We start from the raw sequence: 27,997 nt of genomic DNA, 5'->3' as shown, positions 1-27,997 counted from the left end.
CATAAACTAAACTAAAGTATCTCCTCGTCATCTTTCAACCCTATTCATTGTACAAAGATATTCATTAAAAAAAATTGGATGTGAATTATGAACTTTGGTTTAATTTATTCATCTCGAAAAAGAAAATTATACGAGTCGAACAATGACAATTAAGGCTTTGTTTGTATTGCTGTTTTTCATCGAAAAATTACGTCGTTTTTCGTAATCACATTTTTTTATTATCTTTTTTTCTCACATACATCAAATCGTTACAGTAATTTTTTCATGAAAAATGCAATCCAAACACAACCTAAGTGTACCTTTTTAGTTTCATGAAATTATGCAACTAGTATTAGCAGTAAAATAAAATAAACAGGGGAACCCTTATTTTCATTTCTTGTCTACTTTTCCGGTTGCAAATAATGAAGCCTTCCGTTCTAAAGAAAAGTTTCACCAAGATTGGAGGTGCATTTGAGAATACTAAAAAATTGGGTATAACTGGTGTTGGTGGGATGTCCCGTCTAGCCAGAGTTAAAGTGATGGTGGAAGCACAGAAGATGAAGGTGTATATAGCAAGTCCATCTGACCACTAAAAATTCACTGCTTAAGACGAAATTCTAGAATAACAGTTACAAGGAATTTCCCATCACACTTAGCAAATCACCCACCAAGTCCTTCCAGTTCTTACTCGAAAAAGTGCAAAAAAAATTGCAAGGATGGAAAGCTAGTCTTCTATCTTTAGCAGGAAGGAAAGCCATCCTCCAACAGTGCATTTCCTCCATCCCATCTTATTTCTTTCAGGCGGCATCTATCCCAAAAAATATTTGCCAAGCCATCGATAGGGAGCAACGTAATTTTCTGTGGGGATCTACCTCAGACAAGAGGAAAGTTCACCTTCTAAATTGGGACACTATTACCCTCAAGAAATCCCAAGGGGGATTGGGTCTAAGGCAAACTTTGCTCCTTAACAAGGCTGGCCTGTCAAAAATGGGGTGGCATTTATTAAAAGGTTTTTCCAAACCCTGGGTTAACATTTTTTCGGATCTCTACCTTGACAGAACCCAATCTCTGGCCCAAAATAGGCTTCTCTTGACTACCTCTAAAGGTTCTATCAACCTCAGAGACCTTAAAGAAGGAAAAGACATCATTGAACGGGGGTTGGGATGGAATGTTGGCAATGGACTTTCTCTAAAAGTCTGGACTAGTAACTGGTTCACAACTTCTAGCCTTAGATCCCTCATTCAGGGACCCCTACACAGTTATGAAGAAGATCTTAGAGTGGCTGACCTCTTTGACTCCAATGGAGGATGGAGTTTACAACTCTTGTCCTTTTGCCTTCCACATGAAATCTCTAGTTTAATACTTTCCACACCTAGATCCCATCATGTGGTCTCAGAAGACTGTCTCAAATGGAGTCCTTCCATTGACGGCAACTTCCAACTAAAATCAGCCTATGAGCTAGCCTCCAATGCCAAAGAAAATGCTCCACTTCCCCCTGCTATCTCTTTTAACTGGATTTGGTCTCTCAAAGTCCCAAACAGAATTAGGTTCTTCATCTGGTTAGTGAATCATAATAGACTAGCCACCAGACAACTTCTCCATCAAAGGAATATTCTTCCGGACAACACCTGTCAACTTTGCTCCTTGCACTGTGAAGACACAGACCATACCCTTAGGAAGTGTAATTCAGCAGTGCACTTCTGGACAGGTCTTAAACCACCATGGCTCCACAATATAAACCATCTCCCTTTCATAGGCTGGCTCAAAAAAATCTGCACTGACCCTTCCCCATCCCCTTTTCTCTCTATTCCTTGGGGAGTCTTATGCACTTTTGCTCTTTGGGTTATTTGGAATACTCGCAACAAAAAAATTTTTGAACCTCACAAATTAGTCTCAAATCCAGTGAAGTGGTGTATAGACCTGGCTGTCGAATTCACGACTCTAGGCCCACAATCTCAATCCATTCCCTATAAGAAATCCCAAGTGCTGGTAAGATGGATTCCTCCACCTTGTGGATGGATTAAACTCAACTCTGACGGCTCTGCCCTTAACAATCCCGGGATTGCAGGTGCTGGGGGGATCTTTCGTGACTCCTCTGGCTGTTGGATTAAGGGTTACAGCAGAAACTTAGGCATAGCGTCTAACATCCTAGCTGAACTATGGGGAGTTAGAGATGGACTCCAACTGGCTATTGCGCTAAAAATCCCCTGCTTAGAAGTTGAAGTTGATTGTGCTGATATGATTTCTCTCCTTAATTCTACTGTGAATCCTGATCATCTTTTCCATCCAATTATCATGGACTGCAGATGTCTGCTTTCGCAGCTCCAGCATGTTAAACTCAGGCATGTTTACCGTGAGGCCAACAGATGTGCAGATGTCTTAGCGAAATTGGGCAGCAAGCTGGATCAAAATTTTATGATTTTTGAATCATGTCCTCGAGAACTCCTTTTTGCTTTTGATGAGGACACCAGGGGCATCTGTTATCCCCGTAGCATTAGGACAGTTCTGTAATAGCCAGGGGAACTTTTGATTGCTTTTATTTATATTACGCCGTTTACACCAAAAAAAAAAAAAAAAAAAACAAGGAATTTATACCTATGGTGGATGTAGCTTAAATGAAAATGCATCTTTTTGCATTGCTCCATAAAGAGATCAAAAAAACAAAAGGAAAGCATCGAGACATGGAATTTTAATGGAAAGTAAGGAATTGTAACCACTGACCAGAATTGACTGCTACTTTTTTTTATTTTAATCAACACCTAACCATACGTGAAAAGGCATGGTATTATATTCTGGGCATTTATTTATTAGAAGTGGAGGATAGCACCGGCTCCTTCATACCGGGCAGGTCCAGTACTGCAGACAAGGGAGACCTGCTTTATTTACGGACTCGACACAGCTTTTTTATCGCCCCCAAACGTAATTGTTTTTATGTTTTTCTTTACTACTAATACTAGTTGGTAAAACCATTTAATAAGATTAGATTATACTACGGATTAACTTTTATTCACAAACGAAAAGATTCGAAATATCTAACCCCGGATTTCTAGGCTTCTTCAGTGTCTCAGCTCATCATCAAGAATCGAATCATCTATCCTTCTTTCAACTCCAGGTGCTTTCCCCTTTTCCTTTTTCTCTTTCCTTTTTTTTTTAAAAAAAAAAATTACTTTCCTTGGTTTTCTTTATATGATTTTTTCAATGATCATGTCTATTTCGCGTCTGTAATTGATTTTGGAATTATTCTATAATCATCAAACCTGATTATGTGAAATGGGTTGTTCTCCATTTGATTGATGAGCTAGTAATTCTGGGTGAGGTCTTGTATTTGCCGATAATATGGACCTTGAACTTGATTTGTTGATTCGGGCTCCCCATTCCCCCCCTTCCATTTTTGGTATGTGGGTGAAATCAAATAGCCTGCGTAATTTTAAAGAAAACTGGTTATTTAGGATTTTAAATTGATTGATCATCGCAATTGGTTTAAAGATGAGAGCTTTACCATTTTGGCACCCCACCTGTTTGGGAAATAAAAGGGAAAAAATTTCAATTTTTACAATTTTAGAAGTACTCAAGGCCACCAACATCTGAATGTTTCGGTAGTCTGTGGACTGATGAGTAGTAGTTCCGTGCACTTTAACTTCCTCATTTGTGGCTACATAAACCATAATGGAATTTTTTCTAGATTATCCTCGGCATTCTCAGTAACTAATTTGCTTAAAGATGGCATTTTTAGCGAACTCATAGCTTTTCTTTTATCTTTCCTTCGCAGTTGAAAAGTTACATTATCTGGCTGTCTTAAGGCCCTAGTTGTAAAGGTCCCTGCAATTGTGTCAGAGAGCGAGAGAGAGAGAGGGTGCTGGTTCGCAAAGCCACTTAACCTCTGCGAGCTAAGGGTCCTCTCTCATTTCCTTCAATTATCTTGATGGATGCTTTAATTGTAATTTGTTGATGATACTGTGGAGAAAAGGCTTGAACATTTGAAGTGCGTTGAAAAGTTGGTATCATGGGCTCTGTGTGCTGCTGCTTGCGAGATGAGTGTGAAGATTTTGCCAATCCAAACAGCTCGGTCTATAGGAACTGTATCTGCCTTCGATGTTTCCTTCAGAACTTTTTCCATATGGTACGCCTTAAATCATCATTTTCTTAAGTTCACTTCTCATGGTATTAAACCTTGGTGATCATAAATAACTTTATTACTGTTTCAAACGCTTAATAGCTTGTCTACTTTATCGTATTACAAAGTGCTAGTTAAATTTGATTTATAACTGAACTTAAAGCTTATAATTTAGAAGCAATGCTATATGTGGACTGATCCCATGCAGGTATTATTACATCGTGGTGTCACACTAGATTGGCAATACCAACTTGGATGCCAGCCTTGATGATTGGCATGCATTATCTACAAATGACAGAAAATTACGTTATGTCCTATATTTTAGTTACAGAATACAACGGAACTTTCATTACCATAAATTACCAAATAAGCTTGCTGGAAAGGTTGGCCTAAAGAGGATATGTTAGCAGTTGCTGCTCTAGCTGCTAGTCATATTAGTACTTGAAAGCAATAATGATGCTAGTGAACATTCTGTTTGCCAGGTGAAGTGCTGACTTATACACTCTCTTTACAGGAAAGAAGTAGACAAAATGGAGAATTTATATTAGCACTTTAAATCTGAAGATTTAAATAGTAGTATTTTCTTTTTGTTAGTTGGTTCTTCAGTTCTCCCTCCCAACAATTGGAGCCAACAACTACTCTAGGTGTCCGTGCATAATTTGAAAACCTTTACTGTCAATGGACCAAATGCAGACCGTGTCTAGCTTCCATATTGATTGCTATTTCATTTGCTCTGCTGCAGTATAATTGGATGTCAATATGTTTCAGATGGAATTGACTTGGGAACTTCTAATTTTCGTATTTGCAGTACACATCCTTGTTTCACAGGGAAGACCAGCATGCTGTTCCTTCATCCACTCAGGGAGCAGCATCCTTGAGCTCGACAGCATCACTTGATAACTCTCTGTCTGACATGTATCGTTCTCCTCCGAGGCCATTGCCTTATGATGCTGATCCAAGATATTTCCGTTTGCAACGGGATGGACTGGTCTCAAGAAGGGAGAAGGGGTCAAGCCATGCACACGAGGAAACTGAGCCTCTGAGAAGAAGCGAGGTTGATGAAGATTCTGAACCATTAAGTACTGGAGGAAAATGGAATAATTGTACAGGTGTAGAAGAATCAAAAGAATACAATTCCAGATCTTCGTTGAAGCTTTCTGCAGCTAAAACAACTACTGGATTTGCACATATTTATTCTTCTTCTGAAGATGAAGATGTCTGCCCAACATGTCTTGAAGGTAAATCACCTGTTTTAGCATTGATTTCAGTTCTTGCACTTCAAATTACTAAAGTGGCAAACATGTTTTCTCCTTTGGAAAGTGTTATCAGAATCCATATGTGTGGATCTTCTTCTTTGCTCATTGAACCCCCCTTTAGCTATTGTAAAGCAGATGATTAAGCTGGATTATCTCCGATACATGTTTTATTCTTGTCAGATCTCAGTACTGACTCCATTCTAAAATTTATTTGCTTAATTGAGAGGCCAAAGGTGGGTACTTTTTGGGGTTTTTAATGCTTTTACTTGCCTTAGATCTTGACTAGAGTCATTTGCCACTGTTTCTCACAAGTGCAGCTGAAATTTGGTTAAGAAATTTGATGGAGAGGATACTAGATGGCTGTTCTACCTACTAAATTGAAGTTTTGTCCAATGCAGAAGAAAATACTAGTCTAATTTATTATTTGTCTCGTAAAATTTTGAGGGATATAAATTTGTGGAGTTTTTCTGCTTGTTTGCCTTGGTCTTTTCAGTATTTTATGCTTTGTAATATTGCAGCGTAGAGTATGATCTCATAGATGTTGATTAAAGTACTCATGGTGCACCATTTATATGCAGAATATACTAAAGAGAACCCAAAGATCATTACAAAATGCTCGCATCACTTTCATCTTGGTTGTATATATGAGTGGATGGAGAGAAGTGATAACTGTCCAGTTTGTGGCAAGGTAATACATTGCCATTTAGCTTGTTTCTTTCTGCTTTTATCTTGATATAATATTGTTTGCATGCTTGATCCTGTCTTGCCATATTCTTTATTTTCTTTTTGCAACATTGCATAAATTTCTGGCAGCGAGAATATCACTTCATTAGAATATTACCGGAATACTAAGTGTACATGCTTTGAGTTTTTGTGAAGGTATTGGAAGAATCATAGAGAGGATGCATTTACCAACTAAGCTTTTACCGGAGAGGAATAGTTAAGCCTACTTGCTGTGGAAAGTGTGACAAATTATTTGACAAACCAAGCGTTGGAGTTGACTGGGCTTCAATCTCAGGAAATATGTTGTTTTGGTTTTCTTTTAATTTGACGCTAAATGATCCCTTATGATTTATACAGAAAGCCTTTAGATATAGGAATGATGAGTTTACAAATATATTAACAAGTCTTTGGTACTAAATGACATTATGCTTAGATAACTTCTAGTGATCAGGCCCAGCATTGATGATATGATACGGTTCACTTTGTGATTTCTGTCTACAAGTCTACAACTTGTTCTGCCAGCACTTGTTGATACTATCCAATGACCATTGGACCTGTTTTTCTCTTAAAGTGATTTTAAGCTGGTAAATCAAATTTAATTTAAAATGCTTTGATTCCACTTAATTAGGAATACATGCCTCAACAGTTTGAGCATGCTTTTAGTTTCATAGTTATTTTCTTTTTCCTTTACAGCCTATCCTCATCTCTTTGCATTACTTGAATCATGCTTGAGTATCATTTATAGCAGCCCTTTCCATAAACTCATTTTTAAATTAGTTGACGGACCCTGTCTCTCGTGCATGACACAAGCTTTAGTTCTATCTGTTTGATAAATATGCTCGCCTAAAAAGGAACACGACCCAATTGTTTGATCACACCCCATGTACCTGCATAGCTTGATGTTGTCTTGGTCCTTTTTCACTTTGTGTTATGTTTACCACGGTTGGTTTCCTGGGTAGAGATATAATGATGAAACAAGCTTCCTGGTGGAAATATTTGCATGGGTCCTTCTCATTTCGACAGATGAACTATGTGCAAGATATCATTTGTTTCATATACTTGAGTACAACGAAGTTGAATCCTATACTAGTTCAAACTCAGAAGCTTTATAGAATTAGTCCAACTCTTAAACATTAAGCTCCTCAAAATCAACTGCAGGCCAACTTTGGAATTTTATGCTAGTTGGAGCAGTTGGTCAATCTGCTTGCTAAGCTAACATTCCATCGTTCATATCTGCATATCGGCTCCCAATTGGCTTTGTGATCCCTATTTTTTCAGCTTTCATGTATTTTTCCTTAAAAATTTTATTCATCAGCTGGTTTTCTTTGATTTATGAATTGTCTTTTTGAGGCATAACTAAGCTTTCTTGAGTCGAGTATTATTGTGTCGTGATATATATTTGTGTAGTTGCTGTCGGATTTTATTAACCAGTTGGGTTAGGTGTGATTTACGTTAGCCAATTAGACTACAATATATGTTGTGTTCTTCTGAACGGGTCTGAGAACAATGGACAAGAAGAAGAATTTGGTTCTTGCTCTGACTTAGTTTAGGGACTCAAAGATACGTTTTCAGAAAACCCTTTTCTTTTCTTCTTAATAATGTTCATTATCCTGAGATAGCAAAGAATGTGGATGATTTGGACCGGAATTTTGTAGGGATGCTTTAATGTTGGACTGGTGCTTAAGTTCAAGCTGGTTTGTTTGGCTTTTCAGGTGATGGCATTCGATGAGACGCCTTGATGTTTGGGCAGAGGATCCTGTTGTGGATGAAAACGAGCCCCCAACAGGAAAGCTGACAGGAGACAAAGAAGTGTAAAGTCACTGTAAATACCACATGCTTGAAATCTGAGTCTTACATTGTATGTAAATGTGAGACCCATTGTTCATCTAAACTTTCATTCTGTAACGGTTTCTTTGAAACTCTGTATGGTGTTGGGCATAGGTTACCGGCTGCAGTTCTCCTTCATATGTAAATTTAGAGAGGAGTCGGAGCCGTGTGATTTGCGTTGGAAGCGCCCATTTGTGGCCCAAAATAAGGGCAAAAAAAACTGGACGAAGGAATGGAGAATTTACACAAATTTTGTCCAAGCAAGCTCTTTTACTTTAGATTCCTTTTGTGGTAGTTTCTTTATATATGTATACATATATATATATACGTGAATCTGAGGTTCACACGGCAAATTGTCTACCAAATGGATTGCGTTTGCCACCAAAGAAGTTCTTGTCCCCTAGAGCTTCCTCTTCAACAATTTTCAGTACGTGAAGCGCTTGTTTTGGTGCTTCTTTTTCGCAATCTTTGCCGGCTAGGAAAAACAGGAGCAAGCAGTGCTTCGTCCTTAAATGATTCGTTGCATTTTAATATCCTGAGAAGTTAATCAACCTAATAAAGTATTATTTTATTTTTAAGATTTAACAAGCCAGGAGATAAGATTCATAGGTCTATTTCTGACAGATACTCAAAAAAGTTGTACCGTCAGCGAGAATCAAAAGGTCTTTCTATTTAGTATAGTCGAGGCAAAAATATACTGATGTTTACAATTTCTTGTCCATATTATCATTTCTGAAATCCACAGAATATCTATGACATGGTAAGATACTCGCCAATTTACGTAAAAGGTGATGATGCTATCACGAGTAAACATGACTGATACTGCATTTATTCTCACTCTTGACCTTCAATATAAAAGCACACCAACGAGGAAGGAGAGGTGATAAAGCACATATTTTTGGTAGGACGTTGGCGGCATTGGCAGTACTCAGATCAAGGAACAACATGAAGTTTGTCTTGAACTAGGAGGCATCAGCAGCAGCCATTTGAAAAGCTCTGAGAAAGCTCTCAGGAGGTTGGCCACCACTCAGCTGATACTTCCCATTGATCTGCCACAAAGGATTTTACAGTGAGACCCTTTATCATCAAATTTTGTTGGGGTTGAACTCTGTTATAGAGTTGAACACGGAAATGATCACTTACCACATAATGTGGAACTCCTGAGATATTTGCTGAGAACTGATGAAGCTCTTCATTAACCTTGAGTTGGCCAAAATGTGCACGTCTGTTAGTCATATGACTCCAAACAAACAAGAGAAGTAAAATTGCAGTGATGGCTGTTTCTTGTGCTGCAATTTTGGGATTTGATATCTTAATGCAAGAATATACCTCCTTTAGTCCTTTATTTGGATCCTCAAGAAACTCGGCTGCTCCTTCTACCCCGACCTTTCTTGCAGACTCTAAAAGGAATTCCCTTCAAGATACGAAGAAGAACGTACAGTCAATTCATCAATCAATAAAAATATTTCAATACTGGCAACACTTTCATCGTAAATGGGCTATGATCACATTTACATGATATAGATTGTTGTACACCAAACAAATCACTATGCAGTTTCCCAATTCAACGACAGATCAAACTTATTATGTTTGTTTACCAAGTACTAGGTCTTATAATTCCGATCTTTACAGATCTAACTTTTGTTTCACGTCTAACATGTTCATGCGCAAACAGCTGAAGGCGATGCAGATTGCACCATCAATATCATGAGGAGGCAGCTAGTCAAAAAACAATAATATGATGTAGGTAAAATGACGATCGTTATTCCTAATCTGCCTCTTTCTAAAAGTAATAGGCTTAGTTTGTCCTATTGACTGCAGCCACAATGATCAAGAAATGTTGCTTCATTTTCAGAGAGCTCAGACAAATCACAATCAACTTTCTTTGAGCATTTCATAGTGAAACACAAAACTATAAAATAGACAAGACCGCTCCTATTCAGTTCCGAATAGCAAAACACACATAATCACAGCTGAACAAGGGATGAACAGTGATCAAAGTAGGAAGATCTGTACTTGCCTGTCACCTATATACTTCCCTTGAGTAAAGTAACCAATGAAAAGCTCCTCAGCAAGCTTATGTTGCTCCTCAAGCCCCTGCTGTCCAGCAAGGTACAAGAGCCTGTGGCTGTCCAGGGTATTTCCCCTGCATTTTAGAAACATATTACTCCCATGCTCAAAGAATCGTCCAATTTCCAAGATGCTGCTGTAAAATAGATTGCATGGTAGTCGTTAATTAAACTTACGTAAGTCCAGACATGTCATAATCCATCCCAAGACCCTTAAAGATCTGCATATGCATTGTGGTCATTGTAACTTATACTGGTTATTGTACTTAATACACTAGTGCACAAAGCAGATGATCAAACAAGACATAGGAAAGTGGAGCAAGGGAACCTCAGTCATCCTGGTCGCAATTTGCTCCGATTGAGATCCAAATTTGTTCCTGTAGAATTCTTTCTTATTAACACCCTCCTTGGGAGCAGAAGGATTTAGGAAAAATGGGTGCCACTTAATCTGCAATTTCGAAATTTGTAAATTAAAACAATATGCTTAAGGTAAGAGGCATGACAAAATGTTCATAGATGACGAAAGACAGTAGAACCTTGAAGTCGTACTGATCTTGTGAAGAAGCAATCGCCTTATCAAGATTCTTTTTCCCCACAAAGCACCAGGGGCATACCGTGTCAGAACTGATATCAACTTGGACAAGCCTTTTTCCACCACTGCTACCCGCTGATTGAGCCATTAGCCTGCTGCTGCAATATCATCTAAAACTAGTCCTTAGCCATTTCGGTTACTCTAAACTTGTACAGAGGCAGAACAAGTGATAATTTTGCAACAGAGAACTGAATATGTGGCTGGAGTATACTCCATAACTTGGTAAAAATGAAGAAAATCTAATTAAAAATGGATGCTGCACTCATCTATTAAGGGAAAAAACTATGGACTGTAAGAAGAGATCCTCTGTTCACTTTGGAGATAAAATACAGTCTAAATTTTTACTGCCGCTCAGTAATCCAAACAATTTGCATTTCCCAATACCCAACCCCCACAGAGAGAGAGAGAGAGAGGCCACAAAAAAAAAAAAAAAGGCCCGAAGGTGAAAATAATCGATTAACCAATAATTATGAGCAATAAGTCAAATTTGAAGAACAGGTCCCCAGTCCCCGAAAAGCACGAGGAGATGGAGGTAAACAATCAAAAAGCTAGTCCATTTTGCACAATCCAAACTTACAAATGACTAAATTTGCATGAGGAAATAAAGAAAAGACCCTTTAGATTATGAGCTTAGTCAACAAATTCATACACAAGGGATGAATCAAATCAAAGATAACTAACCAGGAAGAGATCGCCGGAATTTGGAAGCTGCGGAGACTCACCAATCGCATTAATTCTCAGACCTCAGTCCCTTACTGCACTTTTGTACTTCTGTTTCGACACCCCACCTATTAGGAAACCAAACAATCATTTCATTTCATTTCCTGAGGAACAAACAGAGAAAAAGAAAAAGAAGAAAGAGAAAGGTGGTGGCGATGCTGTTACTTGTCGTCTCCCAACTACCGTTCACTTCTGGACAAAAAGAACTTTGTAAATTGTACTGATCCTTCGATTATTCAAAAGTCCAAATCAATTTGTTACTTTTTGTCAATTAGAAAAAAATAATATATATATATTTATATATATATTACTAGTTTAAACACCTTTCACGCAATATGTCCATTTTGACTTCGGACAACAAATCTTCGAAATTGTCAGCAATAAGAGTATTAAGTGCAATTTGTTTAATTCTATCTTCTTCTTCTTTTTTTTGTACATGACTGACTATTGTTGTGTATTTTGACTTTTTTTTGAAGTAAATGCTTATCATTTAGATAAAAAAAATAAAAATTTTTGAATAACATTTTATTACTCCATATCAAAAATTCGGTTTGCGTTGCGGATGTCTTATTTTAGATATTGACAAAGTCAACAATGAGATAATAATATTTTATGCATTTCCTCAAACTTAATATTGATGAGTCAATTAATTTTAGATACTAAACTTAATCAACCTTCAAAGACCACTGAATATACTAAAGAAAAACTTTAAGCAAGTTTTTCTAAATTAAAAAAAAAAAGACAAAAAGTATAAGATAAATGTACCTTTTCGTAAACCTAACTCCTACTTTGAACAATAGTATGAAACATTTTTTTCCACAAAAAATATTCAACATGCGTAATTTATTGCTAGGATCTAGGTCGGGCAGGGACAGGGGCAGGGGCAGGGGCAGTTACAACTGGTGTAGACGATAGATACACCTGGCCGGACAGCGACTATTTCTTTCCATCCCCGGAGTATTTGGAGTTTGGAGCCACGCCTGCATCATTTTAGTTCCGCTCTTACCCAATCGTTTTCTCTTCTCTCTTCAATGTGTCTCCGCAAATAATTTGCCAACCCCAAATAGTAAAATAGCTTAGCAAATCAGAAGTCCTGTATTTTTCACAGGTACAAGTTTTCTGCCCAACGTTCAACACTTCCACTCTTCCCCTCCCTTTTTTTGTTCGTCTTCATTTCCCTGCATGCTAGGCCACCATTTTGTCTCTATTTTTTTTTTTTTTTTTTTACTTTCCTTAAGCTTATGAGTTTAATCCAATCCACTTTTCGGTGGTCAAGACAAGTCTGTAATCCGAATTTAAGAACCTTCTCTCTCTCTTTTTTTTTTGGCTTGTTTGAGGTTAGTAAAAATGCTGACTTTCTTGGTTTTTTTGGATTATCAGCTATTCTTTAGTATCTAGGATTTCGGTCAATTGCTGAATTTCTAATGGATATTGATGAGATTTTTGGGGAATCACGGCCGGTGAGTCTTCCGACCAAGAGTGCTGTATATGTTTGGGGCTATAATCAATCGGGTCAAACAGGTCGAAAGGGCAGAGAGAGGAACATGAGGATCCCAAGACAGCTACCGCCGGATCTCTTTGGATGCCCGGCTGGAGGGAATTCCAGGTGGTTGGATATAGCATGTGGACGAGAGCACACAGCTGCAGTAGCCTCCGATGGATCACTTTTCACCTGGGGTTCGGTCCCTTTCCATTCACTCATGCGTTATTACATTTGTTTTTGTTTTTATTATTAGTCTTCACTCTGTTCTATATTTTGAATTGTTCCACCAGGTTGAGTGCGAATGTGACGAAGAATTTGTTTCCCCCTCTTTCGCGTTTTATAGTGTTTGACTCTTAGAAAAGTTATGATTGTTAGGCAAATGTAGAGTCATTTATACCTTGAAATGGTCAGAAAAAGGTTTATTGCTTCTGTTTTAGAGCTTCTTTTTTTTACTCGTTTTAACAAGTGATACGTTGATTAATTCTGTTGTCAGTTGCTAGTCTTGGTGTCGTCTTGACTTGAGCGTGATTGCTATTTTAAGTCTTCTATCCTGATCCTTGATTGGGAATGGTCCTCTTTGAAGCTTCTTCCAGTAAAGACTGGATATGGGGGCACCAAGCCGCCTCCTAGCTCTCCTGGCTGGCTCTCTCTCTCTGTCTCTCTCAATATTGGTGCACCAAGCATTCGTAACTTTGAACTGATGGCTGTCCACGCAATGCATTTAATGTATATCATATTACTGCAATTTGGAACCTTGACTTTGCAAATCTAGGTTGAAGTACAATTACTTTTGTTGAGACTTGAGCAAGATCGTGCTACTGGTTCTGTCTTGATTTTGATCTTTTTTTTTTTTTTTTCAACTACCCTCCTGCATCCAAGATTTCAAAGGGAGATCTTTCTAGTGTCTATATTGCATTTTGAAGATAATCCTGCCTTCTATGATTCCAAACAGGGGCCAATGATTTTGGTCAGTTGGGGGATGGAACTGAAACAGGTAGGAAACACCCTAAGAAAGTAAGGCAACTGCAATCTGAATTTGTGGTATCAGTGTCTTGTGGTGCACATTGCACTGCAGCCATTGCAGAACCACGGCAAAATGATGGAACCATGTCAGTGAGAAGACTTTGGGTTTGGGGACAGAACCAGGTTTTGCTTGTTACTTTTTAACCTCTTTGTCTTTTCTGGGTACTGTTTATAACTCCTTTTTTTTTTTCTTGCAGGGTTCTAATTATCCACGGCTATATTGGGGAGATTTTGCTCCAAATACGGTATTGACCTTACAATTAAACAGTTTTTTCTGCTCACTTTTTATGTAGCCTGAAATTTTCTATCTTGCATTTTTCGTTTTCCAGATTATTCGCCAAGTTTCTTGTGGAGCTGTTCATGTTGTTGCTTTATCGGAAGAGGGCCTGCTACAAGCATGGGGTATACTGTGTAGCATTAGTACCAGAATTTAATAGAATGTTTCATGTGTTTCTGTTAACTTGGATCTCCTGTCTACCTGATTTCTTGTCTAATAGTTGTGATGAGCTCGTGTATTTGCTGATCAAGTTTCCTTATCTTACATTAACTAGTTTGTACTGTTTATTATATATTGGTCATGCAAGAATAGAGATGGAAACCATGTATTCTAACTGCACGGCGATATCATTTATTAATTAGAATTTTGTAACTGCTCTGGCAAACCAGGCTATAATGAATATGGTCAGCTTGGGAGAGGTGTTACCTGTGAAGGCCTTCAGGGGGCTCGTGTAATTAATGGGTATGCTAAGTTCCTTGACGAAGCCCCTGAACTTGTGAAGATTGTCCAAGTGTCATGCGGGGAGTACCACACAGCTGCTATATCGGAGGATGGAGAGGTGTAAGTGTTTCATGGGATCTTTTTGATGGAGAAAGTTCATTATTAAGCATCAGAATTGTGGTTATCCCCATGGCACGTGTGAGATTAAGTGGATGTCTTGGGAAGAGATTATGATCATCCAGCATTGTTGTGAGATGGGATTACAGTCAAACTTGGAGACCTTAAAGTTGACCTATGTCTCCCTTTAGCTCTGTGAGGCTTGTGCATCTGATACTTGAAACTCACCTCATTTCTTGTCTTGGTTCACCTGTTAAATTTAATAATGTGAAGCTAATATCGGTTCAGTCACTTGATATTCACTAGAATAGGTAGGAAAACAACATAATGGGTCAATGAAAATAATACTGCAGAATATAAATTGCAAAATGAGAATATGAAAATATATGGTAAAAGGCAAAAAGGTTTAGCAGACGTGTCAACATAAAATGGTATTCTGTCAGTTATGGTTGTTCAAAATTTTAAATACTGTGTTGCAGGGCCTTTCTCAATGACATGTTAAATTACTCTTGCTTCTTTGAAACATGTTTACATGTATTTGTGCGTTTGTTCTTTTTCCTATTCATTATGGATACGTCTTTGTCTGATTTAGCGATTTTTTTTGCTCGAAGTAGCTTCATTTCTCTACAAAACATTGAGGTTTGCCTTTGCCATCTCCTATATAATATTTGGGTTAAAGATGAAATTAAATTGGCAGAAGCATGTAGGAAATTTTCATGTTTTCGTTACTAATATAGGACTTAATTGCATGTGCTATTTTAAACATCTACAGGTAATATCCCTATATTATGAAAGGTCATCCCAAAAATCATGGCTGAATTAGAGTTGAATTTTTAACCCATGCAAACAATTACACCAATGATGTTGCAACTTTTCAAACCTTCTCAAACCACACCACTCTGTGATAATAGAGAAGATGAGATCTCTGTTGTAGTGTAAATGGTTTCTTATGATGCTGTTACTTTTGTGTGATCGGAATCATGTGGCTATCTTACTACAGCTATACTTGGGGACTGGGAAGTATGGGCCAGCTTGGGCATTGTTCCCTTCAATCTGGTGACAAGGAATTATTACCTAGGCGTGTTGTTGCTCTTGATGGAATATTTATCAAAGATATTGCCTGCGGGGGTGTGCACACATGTGCCTTGACTGCTAATAGGGCTCTATATGCTTGGGGTGGAGGTCAAGCTGGGCAATTGGGCCTCGGGCCCCAAACTGAATTTTTTTCTTGCGTGCCCAATGAATCTGAAGTAATGCTGCGCAATTTGCCTGTTTTGGTGATTCCAACTGGTGTGCAACTTGTTGCCTGTGGATATTCGCACACTCTTGTTTCTACTAGAGATGGAAGAATTCATGGATGGGGTTACAATAGCTATGGTCAGGCTGCTAATGAGAAATCTACATATGCTTGGTTTCCGTCTCCTGTAGATTGGTATGTCCAATAGCGTCACTGGATGAGTATTGATAATTTATTGGAGGAGAAAAAAAAAATGCTACTCTAATAAACAACACAATTTAGGTGTGTAGGTGAAGTGCGGAAGTTGGCAGCTGGTGGTGGCCATTCTGCAGTATTGACAGATGCTTGTTCCCTGAAGGAGCTGTGCGAGTTTAGGCTTTCAGACTGCGTGACTCTGTCAAATGCTTCCAAGATTGAGGATGTTGCTTCAAGAACTGGATCAGATGCCTTAGCTCGACTTTGTGAAAGATTACGGTATGTGTATATAAATGTTCTTTGTGCATCAGTTGCGGGACATTCTTTACTTTTTTTTTTTTTTTTTTTTTTGGGAACTGGATGTATGTGCCTCATATGTCTCTGCAAGGACTTATGATCCTGTACCTCTTTTGTTCTGATGTATAAACATTCTGGAGGAATTTAGTGTAGTTAGTTTGGCTGGCGATGGCATCTTTGCCTCTCTTGGGTGATCTTTATTTTCAGCATCTTTCTGGAGATAGCCTGGCACCCCATACACCAGGGTTTTATTTCCTTTATGCCCAAAGATGAAATCTTGACACTACATCCTTCGTAGCTCTATTTTACATGCCTGGCCGTAGCGGGGTTGTTTCGTTCAGTGCAACTTTTGGGTTTTTGTTGCACTGACTCCCTTAGTTATGTGTCGGTATATACTCCATAAATGTTTAACATCTTGCAGCAGTTCATCCTGCAACTGTTTTCTGCCCTGTTACTTATTATAAATCCTCCTAAGTGTCTCTATCTGATTGTAGAAAAAGCTTAATGCCAGCCATTTGTTTGCTTGTGCAGGGCACATCGGTACGATGATGGTGAATGCAACTATGATAACGATGAATTTGGTGGATGAATGTACCAAATGATGTAAAGACGTGCAACTTTTGCTGGTCTTTCGAAGGGATGTGAAGAAACAAACAATGGGAAGATGATTTCCATTTGTGATCACAATTGTTGTAACAGGCTAACAGCATGTAGATTCAGGAAAGGACCGCGTACTTTTTTAACCTAACTAACTTATTGCTCCTAGATTCTGATAGGAGAAATGCCAGTCAGGACATTGACATTTAGGCAAAGGGAAAGGAAGCATTCACAATAATAGGCTGTGCCTGCCATCTCAATCTTACATCTCATTCTTATGTGTCCACAATAAAGCTTTTTTAAGCACACTTAATAAATAATAATATTCAAGTTACAAGTATAAATTGGAATCGATAAATGGAGTTTGCTTGACAATAGACCCCATTTATTTTATTATTTTTATTCTTTGAGAGCTGATGACTATTTAGTTGATGATAATTTGGCTCCTCTCGGATGCCATCATCGTGCCGTCACCTCCCCGGATTCAGAGCGAATTACTACATTTCCTCTACGTATCATCAACTCATACGACGAACCAGCCAAGGCGGCATGAGCGTGTTCTTGCCTCTTCTTCCATCCTCCTCGCCTGTGGGTCCGCTTACCTGGAAAGGACTACTACACAGGAAGACTGCTGTCACAAATCTATGTCCGTAGTTACATTAAGGGCTGCTAATAAAATGCTAATCCCACAGGATCTGTTGATGTTTTGGTTCGCCAACATATATATTATTGTTCAATTTCTTTTGAAAACACGGAAGACACTTCTTTGGTGGCGGTTGTTTATGGGTGAGTATATGAGATTGTCCGTCAATTTTTCAAAAGACAAAAATACAATTTATAAAATAATTTTTTTAAAAAAAATTATCAAAAGGATATTTTGGCTGTATCAAAAGGATATTTACCTTTTCTCCTTTTTTTTTTTTTGGCTGTATATGATATTTACCTTAATATCAAAAGGATATTTTGTATTTTTTTTTGGCATTTTTTATGCAATAGTTGTCAGATATGTGACTGTCATGTGATTATTTCAGGTAGCAATTTGAAAAAAAAACTTTCAAGTGTACTTAATGTACTCAAAAGTTAAAAGTTTGGATACCAAATTTATTTTTATCCAAAATTTGAAAACTAAAATTTGGATTTTCTCTTTTCAAAAAATATAATAAAATAAAAAGCTAGCCTCTTAAATCCCGGAGGGCTTGCAACCTAGCCTCCACCAGCCCCATGGATTGGTTGTCAGCAATACACGTGTATGTTTGCACAGAATATTGAAAGAGAGTCTCTGAGATTATACCCAGCTGCTAAGGATGGGACGGGCACCGAGCCTGGAGCAGGCTCGGATAGTACGAGGGCAGATGAGCGTTGAATCAAGTGCAAGCGCTCCATGACTATCTTGTCGTTTTCCTTGATCTGTTTGAGTTTGAGTAAGAGAAAATGAGACGGTGGTGAAAAAAGGAAAATCATGCACCCAAATGCGTAATAATATATATATATTTAATCTGTCAAATCTACCTGCTTTGCCAACAAGCTGTTTTGCTCCTGCAATGTTTTCTCCTGTAACGAAAGGAAAACCCACATCATCAGCTTTGTTTTTCACGAAGTCCTGATCGACCAGCTACTTTGAATATAGGGTGGTTAATCTTGCAGGCAACAATGCTCGTGCATGTCAACCGAAACAGATCAGCGGCGGCAAGAGCCAGTGAAGTTTACCTTCTTCCGAAGCTCAGCGATGGACTCGTGCATGACTTGATTCTGCATGCATGTACAAGTAGCACGACTGAGTGTTGACTCGAATTTCTCCAAGATGAACATGAAAAGAGTGGAAGGAAACGGTGAAAAGCATTCACTTTTCTTACCTTCCTGGTTCGTATTCGCCTCATAGCAGTGTCCAGCTGTTGCTCCAAAGTCTGAAGCTCCCTCAGGCTTAGGGAATCCAGATCCTCCCCAACATAATGCCTGCAGCAGAAGAGCTAGAATTTTAAATTAAGTTCCAGATATGCATGAAAAGACGAGGGTATTCTGTGTTGTATACTTTATGTTTCTCTGCAGAAGTTCAATCCTAGACATGAGCTTAGGGTGCTCCACAGACCAATTATCCTGCACACAACCCAAAGAAACACGAGTTAAAGACCTCGGGGAAATAAAATGGAAGGAAGGAATTCAGGTTTTAGTCCCAGAACCATCCGACATATATCAACTTTAGGGGTTCTTATAATCAATTCCATTCATCCTATCTATACAAACTGGTAAAATTGGAGGAGAAAACAAAGTTTTGGGCAAGAGAATTGCAGCATACCGGAGTTTTTTAGGCGTAAAGAAAAATTATGTCCTGCACAGGATGGCTAATATTTAGAGTGCAAAAGAAACATAGCAGTCAAGAATAACAAGAAGAAGAGGCATTTTATTCGATGGTCCTAATCTCATTGACTTCCCTGGTAGATTTGCGTCACATACACATGGATCCGGCAAATTTTAGTTGCATACTCTTCTTTACCCTATGTACAAGCAACCATCTATCCAACTCTCAAGCAAACATTTGATACTTTCAGTACTTCATATAAGGTACATTTGAATGAAAAATTTAAGAAAGATTAATGTCTTGTGCAATATTTACAGACTCCTTAACACATTCGTTGTCCCGCAGTTTACACATATAGCAGGAGGCATTGCAAGCCCAGAAAATACAAACAAAATAAGATAAATAGAGGATTGAAGGATTGGCCAGCGTACCTGTTGTTCAGGGCCAGAACCACTGAGTCTTTTCTCAGCGTATGAGTATCTTTCATATCTTTCCAAAATCCTCTCCATACTAACAAATGATGAACAAACCGGAAGTGAATGTATGTAATTGTTTTGTTTTTGCTTCTCCATCTCGAAGGACAAGCAAAGATATGTGTTTCAGGTGAGACGGCGGAAAACTGACATTGATTGGCTGCCTATATATTGCCGTTAGTGTGATGCATGTTAAAGACAAAAATTTATTGGCAAAGCAAAAGGCAGAATGTAATTTTTACTGGGAGAATATCAAATATTGGTAAAACCATAACACATTGATGCAAGATTGTTGATGTTGAATTTTCAACAGTACCAAAAGGCAAACCCAATATGACTAATCTTTGCTGGTGCTGAGTGCTGACAATCAATATTAGGAAAGAAGTATAAAAAATATTATTATTATTCTAATAGTTCCAGGAATTAAGAAAATAACATAATTTGATAATGATCACGAAGGAGGGCTCGTGTTCTATGATTGATGGCACGAACAATCATGGCTGAAATCCCAGTTTTTCTGCAAACTGTGACGATGTGAATTGATAATGCTAATAGAACACGAGTACAATAGCTTCACTAGTCTCACAAGGCAGCAGTTTCTACATACAAGTTGGCTGAAAAGATAGCATAAATCCTCTGGTTTCTCATATGAAGCTATGCATCATTGACAATGAAATGAAAACTAAAACCAGATATGGCTAGCTCGTTATCACTATCCTTACTTAATTGTCGTGAAAAATTAGAGCCAGGCACACTATCCTCAGACTCCAAATAATACATGATTAAATGTAAAAAGATAGTAATACATGATTAGTCAAAACTCAAAACATATTAATTAAATAATCATAATCTCCAGATTTAGAGGCTTAACTTGAGGACCACCTCCAAGGAAATGAAGGTTTGATTTCATATCAGATCAAAATCTTCAATATGAGCCAAAAATTATATTTGATTGAGTGTACCTCACTAATGATGGTTAATTGGTTATACATGATCTTTGTAAGATGATACTAGTTTATGAACCAACCCAAAAAGCATTCATTTCTCGAGAATAGCTGCCAGAAACCTTTTGGTGGTATTACTGCCTAGCATCAGTTCTGTGAGAATGCCATGCAACCTGGAACATTGGAATGATGTCCCTTACAAGTAGAGGTTAAAATTTAATACATCAAATCCCAACATAGTAGTTGAACTATACCCAAAACTACTCAAGAAATGTTCATCTGTTACGAAAGTGAGAAGAATTTATAGGCTCTAATAAATACAAGCAAAACAGTTGTATTAGCTTAAGAAACGTACAATTGTTTTCTCTAAGAATGGTCAAGATAGATATGAACCTTTCCCAATTCCAAGTCATTGACACCTAAAGGCTACTTTTTCAGAGTCGTGGGGAAATACAAATTAGGTTATGACCAGTCCATCCCTTTTTACCCCCCGGATATAATCATGAAACACTAAATTCGTGTTTTTTTTTTTGGTTGATAAGGGAATCTGCAGCTGCTACTCGAGAGCGCGCTGAGTAAACCCCGCCCCGTGCACTAATTTCGTGTTCTTTGTCAATTTCATTAAGATGTTGCCAACCTTTTCAGTTTGATATCAGTTAATTAGGACTTGCCAATCATGATCTGGTTCCTTGTGTGTTCAAAAGTACTGTACGCCAAATCTTCTAGTGTTTAAGAACCTAGGTTTTCCAAATTCCTTTGAGGTTAACAACTTAAGAGGTTGAAAAAAAGAAAAAAAAACTTAACTGTTGCATTGGCACTTGAAGAAGCTCATGTCAAATGATTTTCCATTTCAAACGGACTGATAAGTGAAATATCTGTCCTCATTTATCAGCAAAGTTTAGCTAAAATTCTTGCATTCTTCTTGCTCACAACTATAGCTATAAATTCTTTTGTCATTATAAAGTTGGATGCAAATTTAACTAACAAATACGCTCGGCCAAAGAAAAAATAAATCAATTAAATTAAATATTTTTTTGTTTTTGAAATATCCTTTTTCATTTCTATGCAATTGACTAACAATTGAACTTTTCCTTTCCTTTGTTTTTATTCATTAATTCAAACAACACTTTGTGTGTGCTATTTTGCTTTCTTAATTAATCCAAAATAGATGAATGTAAATCACTTTCCTCTACTCTCATTTCCTTTTCTTTTTTTATCCCTGCTAGTATCTTTTCCTTTGCTTCAATCCAAACCGTACTTTCCAATATATCCATAAGAATTATATCCACATAAAACAAAATTTCATTCTTCCAAGTCCTATATCTCGCATTTTAGAATCTCTAGAACTAAGTAACAAAGTTTAGGCAACAAAAGCTAACTTTTTTTTTTTCAGAAAATCCAATTGATAATTTGTGAGGGAATGAGCTCTTGAAGTTCTAAAATTGCTAGAGTCGTTTGATTTCCTTTTGTTATGGTAGTTTGCTTTTTGTTAGACAAGCTAAATCTGTTCAATGAAAACTAGAATAAATTGATACTAGCTGTGGGGAAAACAAGGGACTGAAATTAACCATTCCAACAGCTTCTGCTTTTTTAATGATAGAAAAGCCAATTATTAATAATTTTTTTTAAAAGAAAAAGGAGCTATTTTCCAAATTCAAGTCTTGGCTTAAAACATAGTCTAAATTTAAACCACAAAAGCGACTATGAACACCTAAAAACCTCTTTTTGGCTGAAAGAAGAGTTTAATCTTTTTAGGCAAACAAAGCTCATTGTATTCTAGGATAAGAGATCATATGTCACATAGAGAGATCAACACTCAGAAATACAAAGCTAAAAGAAAGAAGAGTTATAAGCAGCTGATCTAAACAGTAGTTGAGAATAAGTAAGCCCCAAAGATAGAGATCCTGATAGATTAAAACGTGAAAATTTGGAAGTGTTATCGGTGCGTAAAAGATAAAAATAAATGTGTTCGGATTGTAAATTATTACACCTTATTTACATACACTAATTTGTTTGTATCATCAACACATTTTTTAATCATTTTTTTATCTCGCATACATCATATCAAAAAAGTGCTACGATACTTTTTTTCACAAAATTATCCCAAATAATTTACAATCCAAACACAGGGTCATGACTATGATGTCATAGGATATACAGAATGACAACATTTGTTTAGCATCATGAGGATCATTGTGGATAAATGAGCAAAAGTTCTGGAGGAGCTTCAGGAGAATGAACAATACTCACAAGTGGATCAGACAGGAGTAAAAGCATATATTAAATCATAGAAATTTTATATATGCTTTTCTTTATAAATTTAGACGCATGAGAGCAATTTTGTTGATTATATAATTTGTTTTCTAGATTACTATTCACTAAAAGCTAGCTATATACATAAAATAAAAAAAAAAAAAGGTCATCAGCCCTAATTTGGGAGCAAAACAAAGAGATTTTAACTTTCACAGGGACTAGCTTAAGAGTCTTCTAAAAATTCAGATGTCCATATGGATATTAGATACAACTTCATACTTTTCCTAGAATTTTAAACAGGGATTCATTTAGTTTCAACAAGGAAAATATAGTTTGTGAATTTCTATACACATAAGTCAAAATAAAGCAAATTTAATCTTGGGGCATTATTATCTCTACCCTCCCCTTCTTAACCCCACGGTTGGTGTCATTTGTTTTTGGTAATCAGGAGTGTTGAAATGTGTAAAGTACTCGTAAAAAAAAAAAAATTTAAAGCGAACGTGCAAGTGAATTCAGTTACTCTCCATTTTTTCATAACCAAGAACCTCTTTTTTTCTTTTTTTGGTGGGCAGTCTTGCTATCCTGTTATCTTCGGTTCAGTTAGACTAGTTTACTCGAGTCTTACACACCCTATATATCCTTCAGGTTCTCTACATCTTGAATGTCAAAAATAAACGAAGCTGAAATAGGCTTCTTCCCTACTGATTATACAATTATCTTGCAAAATTCTTGATGATCTAGTAACCAGCAAACAAGCCTAGTTGATGTATACACGTACACATGGATGCCTAGCTCCTGAAAACATTTCAATTGATGCCGCTGAAACATAGAAAGACAGGGAAGTGACTTTTGATCTGTTGGAGAGTAAGATAGAAGAGTACTTCATAATGATACTATTGGGCAGTTGGATCATGGATGTGTCTACACGTTTTGCTCTTTGGAGGCTATATATATATATATGATCCGACGTTGGATATGATGACGATTTTGTTGGTTCGACAGTGGCAAGGGAAACAGCTTACAAGGTTCCCCAACAGCTAAGCTAGCCTTGAGAAAAAGACCTAAAAACCGAGGATACTTTACAAATGATACTACGAAGGTTAAAAAAAAAAAAGAAAGAAGAAGAAGAAAGAAAACACAAAAGTGAGTGAAGACACGAGGCTCAACTCTCAAGGCTCCTTTCCTTTGGATCAAGACCTGTTGGATCTTTCACTTCCGACAGTGCTCATATTTCCTCACAAGGTTTCACTCATACTTGAATCTGATTTAAGGTGTTTGCTAGGAGTATGCATGGAAGGAAATGCATTTATTACACTCCATAAAAGATATATGCAAAAAAGATATATATATATATATATACATATTTTTTTGCTACCTATAAACTTGGATGATTTCTGCAGACGGACGGACTAAAACCTTAGCTTAATCAAAGAATTTTATGTCAGTAGAAGAAGTGCTCATAAATTTTTATGAGCAGCAACAGTGACCCCCCGTGATATGACCGATCATTGTCTTATTATGTTCCTGAAATTAGTTGTTTTCGATGAAAATTAAACTGGGCCATACGCCTTACGCCAGACAGATAGTAGTTAATAGAGGAAGAGAACTGGATACCAGCACAAGACACGTATTTATGTGATCAGATGAGGTCAAGGTTCTTGGAGCCAGACCAGTCAGCCAGCAGGCTGCAGTTTGGTTCGAAAAAGAAAAAGCGGAAAAAGAATAAAAGAAAAAGGAAAAAGGAAATGGTCACCAGACACATCGAGGAAAGCTGGTGCATGGAGGTTGAGAGGTAACACAAGTAGTTGGGTGTATATGATTTGCGGAAGATCATGGAAGGAAATAGTAATTGCCACAAAACAAGCAACCGTGAAGAGTGAATAGTGCAATGGAGAAAACCCAGAAATGGAAATTTTCAAAAATGTAATGCAATAGTGAAGAGTTGATTAGTGCAATGGAAAAAGAAGCCCCGGAAAAGGGAAGTTTCAGAACTGTGGGAGCAGCAAATTAGCCACACACACAGGCACCCGGCCGGATGATGCAAACTGCAGTACGCGAGAATGTAAAAATGCTCCAATCAAAGCAGAGGAGAGGAAGAGAGAAGAAAGAAAATCAGGGAAAAAAAGGGAAACAAGGAGCACCTTGATTCAGTGGAGTACTCGAAGAGCTTTCCTTTGGTTGAAAAGACTATCAAAGCAACTTCAGCATCACACAAGACAGAGATCTCATTTGCCTTCTTCAGCAACCCCGACCTCCTCTTGGAGAAGGTCACTTGCCTGCTTATCTTGTTCTCGATCCGCTTCAGCTGAACCCTACCTCTACCCATTATTCTTTCTTCTTCTTCTTCTTCTTCTTCAAAATCTTGATTCTGAATCTTTTAAAAAAATTAAAAAAATTTAAAAAAAAAAAAAAAAAGAAGCTCGAGATTATATAATAGGCAAGTATAACAGTATAAAGAGCTCAAGGAACCCTAAATTTGGTAGCACTTGTGCTGCAGCTCCATTTTTCTTGAAGTACTCCTGCGAAGTAGTAACAGGAGTAATATCAAATAAAGTAGCAATGGAAGGAGGAGAGAGACCAGGTAATCTCAGGTTGCTGCTGCAGCTGCTGCTAGTGGGTAATATTTCATGTATATATATAGTGTACCAGGATTATATTGATGGTGGGATTGGTTTCTATTTTTGAGTTTGTTCTGCACACTATATAACTATATATCTATATAAAGCACAGGCTCTTTCCCCATTGTGTTTGCACTTTGCTGTAGCATCAAAGAATAAATGTGTGTGTGTGTGTGTTTGTCCCAGTCCCACCTCTAAAATACTACTTGCTACAAAGATGAAACGGGGCTACAGCTATATATGGAGGAGAGAGATTAAGCAGAAGACTAAAGAAACCATTTCTGGTAATGTTAAACAATGGTGGTATTGCGGGGGCATCCGTTGTCGAGCTGCTATTGGGCTGAGTGCTCTAGGCTGCAGCTTTCAATAATACTTCGTACAACCCATGAAAGCAAAGAGCAGAACTGGGTCCCCGCCCCTCAGTACTCCTATTTACACTTGTTTCCTTCTGAAACGTTGACGGCGGCCCTATGACTGCTACTCACTACCCGGTGCTTACTGTACTACTGCTACTTAGTCCTGTTCAGTGCGCCTTCCGTCATACGAATAGAAAGTAGTATTATCATGATTTTCATTTCAAAATATTTGTCATTTTATTAACATTGAAGTTTTTTTTTTTAATATTGTTCCTTCTTTTAATCGTATGTCATGTTATATTTAGAGTCAAATTTTGAATTTTTTAAAACAATTTTGAAAATAAAAACACTAATCAATCTGCTATTCTTAAAAAATTAGACTCCGACGATGGAAAAATATGAGAAAGAAGGAGTGCAGTGCTACTATCATCTTCTTTCCTTTACGTGCGCATGCTCGTGCCATTCCTTCGTCGTAGAAACCTTTTCCTTTTGTTTTTTGAAAAAGAATTTAGGTAGCCTTTTGGTCATCAACATAGCACAAGATACGCCCAAACGATTATAGATAGACTGCTCAAAAGATTTTTTTTAAATCGTCCACCGACATAAATAATCTTCACATCGACTCCACAAAAGCACTTAGATCTTTATGGGGTGAGAAGTCAAAAGATTTCAATCATCGTTTTCAATCAATTGTCATTCTATGTAGTTTTTTCAAAATTAATGGGCATTAAAGGTCACTAATATGGTCCAAAATTAGTTTGGTCCCCTTTGATTTCCATTGATCCGGTTGCGCTTGTTCCCTTTCCCATGGTATAGGAATAGAAATAGATGTAAATGTAGATCGTTGACGTTTGATAATAAAAAAAAAAAAAAATCCTCACATTGATATTAAGATTCAAATGCGCATCCTTTTATAAGAAAATGACCGGACACACACATGATCTATGATCACACACTACGCTACCCAAATTATGCCTTACTTTCTCCTTTTTTTTTCTTCCCATTAGAGGTACACAAGTCATGGCATTGAGTAGGGTCTAAGAACAGATGCCTGAGCCTGACAATGGGTCCGTTTATAGATCAAGAAAACGCTCATTTGCTTTGGTTTTACAAGGAAGTTATGATTTCCATACTCACTTCCATTCCTTTTCTTCTCTTTTTTTCCCTCTTTTCCCAGGATTCATGTCCCTCGAAGGGGAAAAACACACACAGAGGCCCAAAAGGAAAGGAATTTTTTTTTTTTTTTTTAAGGAAAAGGGAAGGAAAATTCACTACATCCACTGGGTAACTTTGCATGCCATGATTGTGCATGCTGTGTTACTCACTGAAGTTAATTAAAGCCCTTAAAAAGTCTTCAATTACCTGTATACTAATCAACTGGAAATACTTCGTTTTCAGTCTAATAAAGCCCGCAGTTAAGCTTTATTAAGTGTGACGGCCGCTCCCCACATTTTCTTTCACAGTAGTACTGCTCTTCAATACTATTTTCACATGTCCAATAGGACGTGGTAGAAGGAGGCGCATTGCGTTGTCATCACCACTCTTGATGGAGATATTTTTTGCCCACCTATCAAAAATAAGGAGCATGGAGATTTTTTGTCCCCCTATTGCTAATCCGGCTAGTCTATGGTACGTTTCTGGATGTGTAGAGTTAACTAGTCTGTTATACTAGCTCTTTTTTTTTTCTTTTTTAGGTTACTGCGTTAGAACTATCTTCGGGTGCTTTTGTCAGCTCTCCATCCGTGTTTCATATTTATTTTATCCTGGAAAGAAAAAAAAAAAAAAAAAGGTGAAAGGAGACAAGCCCCCTAGATATACCACTTGTGGCTACACTTTATTCGTTTTTAGTGTATGATCTGCTGCTTGTGTTCCTATAGGGTGGATGCAGTAGTGTCACAACCAGAGCCTCAGATTTTCCGCCATTCTGGTCTTTATTTGGGCAAAAAAAATCCAACAGAATGTCGATCTCCCATGCAGTTACTACTCTAAGCCCTTCAACACACGCAAAACACCGAGTACATGATGTTATATATATATATAGCTGCCTTAACTCCATAATAAAGTCATGACAATTCCATGTAATTATATTGGATGTTAATTAAAAGTAAGG

The 27,997-nt window shown here is 37.5% G+C and overlaps 4 protein-coding genes across 13 annotated transcripts; 2 read left to right on the top strand and 2 right to left on the bottom strand.

Annotated features, from left to right (window-relative positions):
* Nucleotides 1–2,778: 2,778 nt before the first annotated feature.
* On the top strand, nucleotides 2,779–8,159 carry LOC113702298 (E3 ubiquitin-protein ligase At3g02290). Of its 3 annotated transcripts, XM_027223428.2 has the most exons (6): nucleotides 2,779–2,898; nucleotides 3,040–3,091; nucleotides 3,749–4,099; nucleotides 4,902–5,331; nucleotides 5,928–6,037; nucleotides 7,785–8,159. In XM_027223428.2, the coding sequence occupies exons 3-6, from the start codon at nucleotides 3,983–3,985 to the stop codon at nucleotides 7,809–7,811; spliced, it is 684 nt and encodes a 227-aa protein (XP_027079229.1). In that variant the 5' UTR covers nucleotides 2,779–2,898; nucleotides 3,040–3,091; nucleotides 3,749–3,982; the 3' UTR covers nucleotides 7,812–8,159. The 3 variants fall into 3 exon arrangements, with proteins under 3 accessions (XP_027079229.1, XP_027079228.1, XP_071914934.1); XM_027223427.2 differs by lacking the exon at nucleotides 2,779–2,898 and having other exon boundaries at nucleotides 2,953–3,091; XM_072058833.1 differs by lacking the exons at nucleotides 2,779–2,898; nucleotides 7,785–8,159 and adding an exon at nucleotides 6,229–6,321 and having other exon boundaries at nucleotides 2,953–3,091.
* Nucleotides 8,160–8,544: 385 nt separating this feature from the next.
* Nucleotides 8,545–11,581, bottom strand: LOC113701025 (uncharacterized). 4 transcript variants are annotated; one of them, XM_027221469.2, is made up of 9 exons: nucleotides 11,446–11,581; nucleotides 11,242–11,348; nucleotides 10,505–10,658; nucleotides 10,297–10,416; nucleotides 10,146–10,189; nucleotides 9,920–10,045; nucleotides 9,229–9,313; nucleotides 9,043–9,099; nucleotides 8,545–8,948 (listed from the first exon to the last, which is right to left on the bottom strand). In XM_027221469.2, exons 2-9 carry the CDS (start codon nucleotides 11,289–11,291, stop codon nucleotides 8,862–8,864), a joined length of 723 nt encoding a protein of 240 aa, XP_027077270.1. In that variant the 5' UTR covers nucleotides 11,292–11,348; nucleotides 11,446–11,581; the 3' UTR covers nucleotides 8,545–8,861. The 4 variants fall into 4 exon arrangements, with proteins under 4 accessions (XP_027077270.1, XP_027077273.1, XP_071914933.1 ...); XM_027221472.2 differs by having other exon boundaries at nucleotides 10,505–10,655; XM_072058832.1 differs by having other exon boundaries at nucleotides 10,505–10,670; nucleotides 11,446–11,470.
* A 581-nt stretch (nucleotides 11,582–12,162) lies between these two features.
* On the top strand, nucleotides 12,163–17,185 carry LOC113702076 (ultraviolet-B receptor UVR8). 2 transcript variants are annotated; one of them, XM_027223041.2, is made up of 9 exons: nucleotides 12,169–12,388; nucleotides 12,661–12,957; nucleotides 13,716–13,909; nucleotides 13,984–14,031; nucleotides 14,116–14,188; nucleotides 14,453–14,624; nucleotides 15,622–16,053; nucleotides 16,141–16,332; nucleotides 16,882–17,185. In XM_027223041.2, exons 2-9 carry the CDS (start codon nucleotides 12,705–12,707, stop codon nucleotides 16,937–16,939), a joined length of 1,422 nt encoding a protein of 473 aa, XP_027078842.1. In that variant the 5' UTR covers nucleotides 12,169–12,388; nucleotides 12,661–12,704; the 3' UTR covers nucleotides 16,940–17,185. The 2 variants fall into 2 exon arrangements, with proteins under 2 accessions (XP_071915112.1, XP_027078842.1); XM_072059011.1 differs by lacking the exon at nucleotides 16,882–17,185 and having other exon boundaries at nucleotides 12,163–12,388; nucleotides 16,149–16,325.
* Nucleotides 17,176–25,755, bottom strand: LOC113702077 (agamous-like MADS-box protein FUL-L). Of its 4 annotated transcripts, none has more exons than XM_072059012.1 (9): nucleotides 25,492–25,754; nucleotides 25,055–25,287; nucleotides 19,675–19,753; nucleotides 18,977–19,041; nucleotides 18,801–18,900; nucleotides 18,655–18,696; nucleotides 18,457–18,498; nucleotides 18,239–18,354; nucleotides 17,176–17,562 (listed from the first exon to the last, which is right to left on the bottom strand). In XM_072059012.1, exons 2-9 carry the CDS (start codon nucleotides 25,237–25,239, stop codon nucleotides 17,466–17,468), a joined length of 726 nt encoding a protein of 241 aa, XP_071915113.1. In that variant the 5' UTR covers nucleotides 25,240–25,287; nucleotides 25,492–25,754; the 3' UTR covers nucleotides 17,176–17,465. The 4 variants fall into 4 exon arrangements, with proteins under 4 accessions (XP_071915113.1, XP_071915114.1, XP_027078844.1 ...); XM_072059013.1 differs by having other exon boundaries at nucleotides 25,055–25,281; XM_027223043.2 differs by having other exon boundaries at nucleotides 17,176–17,559; nucleotides 25,055–25,755.
* Between the last annotated feature and the right edge of the window lie 2,242 nt (nucleotides 25,756–27,997).

This window comes from Coffea arabica, chromosome 7e (assembly GCF_036785885.1).
Source record: "Coffea arabica cultivar ET-39 chromosome 7e, Coffea Arabica ET-39 HiFi, whole genome shotgun sequence".
Lineage (NCBI taxonomy): Eukaryota > Viridiplantae > Streptophyta > Magnoliopsida > Gentianales > Rubiaceae > Coffea > Coffea arabica.
Note: the sequence above shows the minus strand (reverse complement) of the source record. Positions and strands in the feature narration are given on the sequence as shown.

Bases quoted from the DNA above. Each gene is read 5' to 3' on its own strand.
- LOC113702076 (XM_027223041.2), top strand. From the start codon at position 12,705: ATGGATATTGATGAGATTTTTGGGGAATCACGGCCGGTGAGTCTTCCG. The intron at 14,032-14,115 runs GTATTGACCTTA...TTCGTTTTCCAG, and splicing joins GAGATTTTGCTCCAAATACG to ATTATTCGCCAAGTTTCTTG. The intron at 14,625-15,621 runs GTAAGTGTTTCA...ATCTTACTACAG, and splicing joins ATATCGGAGGATGGAGAGGT to CTATACTTGGGGACTGGGAA.
- LOC113701025 (XM_027221469.2), bottom strand. From the start codon at position 11,291: ATGCGATTGGTGAGTCTCCGCAGCTTCCAAATTCCGGCGATCTCTTCC. The intron at 9,314-9,919 runs GCAAGTACAGAT...CGTATCTTGAAG, and splicing joins GGGAAGTATATAGGTGACAG to GGAATTCCTTTTAGAGTCTG. The intron at 9,100-9,228 runs GTATATTCTTGC...GGCCAACTCAAG, and splicing joins CAAATAAAGGACTAAAGGAG to GTTAATGAAGAGCTTCATCA.
- LOC113702077 (XM_027223042.2), bottom strand. From the start codon at position 25,239: ATGGGTAGAGGTAGGGTTCAGCTGAAGCGGATCGAGAACAAGATAAGC. The intron at 19,754-25,054 runs GTGCTCCTTGTT...ATCATTTGTTAG, and splicing joins GAGTACTCCACTGAATCAAG to TATGGAGAGGATTTTGGAAA. The intron at 18,901-18,976 runs GTATACAACACA...CTTCTGCTGCAG, and splicing joins CTTCTGCAGAGAAACATAAA to GCATTATGTTGGGGAGGATC.
- LOC113702298 (XM_027223428.2), top strand. From the start codon at position 3,983: ATGGGCTCTGTGTGCTGCTGCTTGCGAGATGAGTGTGAAGATTTTGCC. The intron at 4,100-4,901 runs GTACGCCTTAAA...TCGTATTTGCAG, and splicing joins TTCAGAACTTTTTCCATATG to TACACATCCTTGTTTCACAG. The intron at 6,038-7,784 runs GTAATACATTGC...TTGGCTTTTCAG, and splicing joins ACTGTCCAGTTTGTGGCAAG to GTGATGGCATTCGATGAGAC.